Source organism: Ochlerotatus camptorhynchus, unplaced genomic scaffold, assembly GCF_037179485.1.
Source record: "Ochlerotatus camptorhynchus isolate MF236.1 unplaced genomic scaffold, CSIRO-AGI_Acam_v1.1 ptg000222l, whole genome shotgun sequence".
NCBI classification, from domain to species: domain Eukaryota; kingdom Metazoa; phylum Arthropoda; class Insecta; order Diptera; family Culicidae; genus Ochlerotatus; species Ochlerotatus camptorhynchus.
The window spans coordinates 5,352,146-5,356,116 of record NW_027040712.1 but is presented as its reverse complement, the minus strand read 5'-3'; the positions used below and the strand labels follow the sequence as shown (position 1 = coordinate 5,356,116).

The following is a 3,971-nucleotide window of genomic DNA, read 5'->3' as shown; positions in this document are numbered from 1 at the left end:
AAAAAAAAGGTACTCACCAGTGCATCTTTTGAGCTGCAGTTCTACATGGTGGATTCGGAGTCACTGGTACACTCTCGAGCTGTTTGTTCGTTTTTCATTCCTCGACATCAGTATTTCGCGATGATCAATCAGAGATTAGAAGTTCTTTCCCACGCTATTTTTGTTGTTTTTTTTTCGATTATTTTGGAAAAATCTAAAACGAAAGGGAACAGGATTAGTTCAAGATAAATCAATTTAATTTACCTAATGCTCCTAACTCTCCGATTGCCTTCGTTGCAAATGGCAATCAATCGTAATCGGTCGGGTTGTTTGGGGGCACTGGATTTGTCGCGCGGCCGCTGGTGTTCCGTGGAGATGTCTGGTATCAACTTGCTCCTCGTAATTTTTTAGCCAGTTCAGTTCCACGATGAAATCTGTAGATAAAAAAATATAATTAATATATGTTATATCAACAACAATAAAAACCGAATACTCTACCGCTTAATCAGCATTGCAATATTAAATATGGAAATTTGAGTCGCTTTTATCATTCACACAAACTGGTAGAAAACAGGAAACTAATCGGATGTTTTGATTATTTTCCGTTCCTTTCGTTCGACTTCGTCGTCACTGAGATTATAGTATCTTAGACAAGGTAACTTAAATAAACACTAGTATCAACAACAGTTCAAAAATTTACAATGCAGCAGAATTTCCAGGAAAGAGTGAACTCAGCAGGAAAAAAGCTCTGTACAGCAGCGGAATGTGAAGGCAGCAAGAAAAAAGCTCTTACCTATACGAGAGGCGTAGCCGCGTCGGACAGCAAAAAAAGAATCGTGTGTAATCTGATGCGATCATCCTTGTGAGAGCTTTTTTCCTGCTTGCTTCGCATTTTCTGTTACGCCTCTCGTAGGTAAGAGCTTTTTCCCTGCTGTCTTCACATTCCGCTGCTGTACAGAGCTTTTTTCCTGCTGAGTTCACTCTTTCCAAGAAATAGAGCTACCTATTTCCTTGTTGGATAGTATATTTTTTAACTTCTACTGCTAGTGTTTTTTATTTGCCTGATGTAGTCACAAAAAGCTATCACTAAAAGGACATTATTTCTACTATGACACCACCTTACGAACCAATTCTGAACTAAATTATCCACCGCGGACGAATATTGTCCAGCTGCACAACTTTGCTGAAGAATGAATTGATCTGGTATAGTTCAAGAACTATAGGTAAACTGTGGGTTTGTAAGACGGACAGTTGATTGGTTGACGAATCAGCTATTGAGGTTTTGCTTTGGGGTAAGACGGACAATGCCAATAATTTCATAAGAAACAGTTTTCTGTGTTCAAATTTATTTCATATTGTGGATGGCTTGAATATACCTACATATATATGCAAAATAGATTTGAATGCTCATGTGACTTTATGAGACACATGGTGAGTTGCAGATCTGTCTCTGTTAGAAAAAAAGTGTTATTTATTAAGATTCAACACACATCCGTACAACGGTACATACGTACAGTTTCATTATGCATGAGTTTAACCTATAAAATACTGATATTACCAGCTAACTGTAATTTGTACATCCCACATTTACAGCAGCAGTTGCGCAGGATACACGCGTGGAACCTCACTATCGAAACATACATTTTCAACTACCTACATACTTATTTTTTTATCATTTTTTAAATGTTTCTTCACCAATCGCAAGAAGAAGTGTTACACCGTTATACAGTATAACTTGGAATACTAAAACTATTTGTTTCATCTCATAATCTCGAAACGCGTGTACATGTAGTGCACTAGCGTGACTGCTCAAAAACCCTTTGTATGCATCTTTTATTGATCAATTTAAACACCAGTAGCAATTCTAACAAATTTGAATTCAGCAGGGTAAAAACTGGAAAATATATATATATTAGGTACCTTTAGACCAGAGTGAATGCGAGGCGTGGCAGGACGAATCATGTGTTATGCCCCTGGCAGAGTGAAAACTGGGGGCCGAGCCGAAATAAATAATTGTTATTCCTTTTGTTGTTGAATGTGGATGTGTGCTTTCTGAAAACAACATTTTGTTTTAATTAAAATTATTTTGAAAATATATTAGACACAAATTCTTACGTTTCTCCAACTTCGGTACGATCGGTACCCAGCTCAAGATATCTGCGGGTAGGATCATGTAAGAAAACGTTGGTTGTGTACTTCGTGGAATTCATTTCTGGATTGAATTTGCGTATGACACACTAAAGGAAGTTATACCAACAATCACGTCGATTTATTTGATGCGTACTGTGCGCAATCTTAAATTCCTGTTAAAAATGATACTAGCAAAAATCAAAATACACATCCCGATAGACATTTCTCGCACATAAATATAATAGTAAACTTGAAAACCTAACCGACTTATCCGCGGGTGAAGTAATGGATAATGGAAATGCGGCTGGATCAAAAACTGGATCATAGTTGTTTCGTGTTCGCTTAGGATCTGGCCACCCTGCCTTTCATAATAAAAATCTAGTAGGAAAAAAGCTTGCAAAAGCTTTTAATGGTTATCTTTTTCACAAACAGGTGGCGCCAAGTGCAGCTCGAAAAAAAATTTCTTGCTCGACTTTTTTTTCTTGCTCGTTTAGCAGCAGTAACATTTTCTATTCGATCCGTAGATTTACATTTAACCGTGTATCAAACAATCTTTTCTGACAGATTAGTCATTCCGCAGTTCAGTTTTTGCAGTTGCAGTCAATCAAAACATTCTACTTTCTAATATAAAATACACCATAAAATTTAATAGTTTAGTTCCGTAATAACCCACAATAATCAACCATGACCGTAGTGGAATTCTTCGGTTGTTCATTCCTGGCCTTTGGGCCACCGTTGGCGATGTTCTCGCTGACCATCGCACACGACCCGATCCGGATCATCATACTGATAGCAGCTTCCTTCTTCTGGCTGGTCTCGCTACTGTTTTCCTCGACCATCTGGTTCACGGTTTACCCCCTGCGGGATAAGATCGTATTCGGACTGATATGCTCCGTGTTTATCCAGGTAGGTTGCCACCTCTTCCCCATCATTCTGGTGTAGTGAGTTGATGGTCGAATTACCGTTTCCATTGCAGGAAGCATTCCGCTATCTCATGTACAAGCTGCTGCGGAAGACCGAAAGAGGACTGCAGGAAGTGACCGAAATCGTGCGAATCTCCGACTACAAGCACATCCTGTCGTACGTCTGCGGGTTGGGTTTCGGCATGATCAGCGGAGCCTTTTCGCTGGTCAACATTCTGGCCGATTCGGTGGGACCGGCTACGGTTGGGTTGAAGGCAGGGACGAACATTTTCATTGTGATCAGTGCAGCCCAATCGCTCTGTATGATTCTGCTGCACACGTTTTGGAGTGTGATATTTTTCAATGCTTGTGATCTGAAGAATTACTATCACATCGGATATGTCGTCATCAGTCATCTGTTTGTGTCCTGCATTACACTGCTCAATGGCCAGGAGCTGTTCGCCGTGTCGCTGACGGCTTCCTACATCGTGATGCTGGTTACGAGTGTGCTGGCATTCCGAGTGGTTGGTGGAAATCTGGCTTCGTTTAAGAAGTTCATTACCTGCAAGTAACTTAGTTAGGTGAACTTAATTTATACATTAATACTACTAGCACTCATAATTTTAACAACACGCATATAAAACGTATTTCATATTCGACTAGGAATGAATAAACTTTGATAATATGATAAATCCTTTTTTACGAGTTCAGACAATTACATTCTGTGAACAGTTCAGGGATCAACAGTCTCCGGGTTGGAAAAATTTACTTTTTGTTTTGGGTGGAGGATGATCATAGGCAAACAGATATAACGCTCGCAAACTTTTCATCGAATAAGCAATTAACGGTAAATTAGAAGTTTTGTCGGTTGGTAGCATCGCGACAGTGTTTTTCAACGATACATATTCTATGTGTTATGTCTGTATCTTGTCAAAATCGAGATGCGATAAAAATTAGACG

General features: G+C 39.3%; 1 protein-coding gene across 1 annotated transcript; it reads left to right on the top strand.

Annotated features, from left to right (window-relative positions):
* The first annotated feature begins 2,726 nt into the window (after nucleotides 1-2,726).
* aph-1 (gamma-secretase subunit Aph-1) lies at nucleotides 2,727-3,707 on the top strand. Its single transcript, XM_065225155.1, has 2 exons — nucleotides 2,727-3,015; nucleotides 3,086-3,707. The coding sequence occupies exons 1-2, from the start codon at nucleotides 2,794-2,796 to the stop codon at nucleotides 3,581-3,583; spliced, it is 720 nt and encodes a 239-aa protein (XP_065081227.1). The 5' UTR covers nucleotides 2,727-2,793; the 3' UTR covers nucleotides 3,584-3,707.
* The last annotated feature ends 264 nt before the right edge of the window (nucleotides 3,708-3,971 follow it).

Coding starts and splice junctions, on each gene's coding strand:
- aph-1 (XM_065225155.1), top strand. CDS start 2,794: ATGACCGTAGTGGAATTCTTCGGTTGTTCATTCCTGGCCTTTGGGCCA. Junction 3,016..3,085: donor TATGCTCCGTGTTTATCCAG/GTAGGTTGCCAC, acceptor TTTCCATTGCAG/GAAGCATTCCGCTATCTCAT.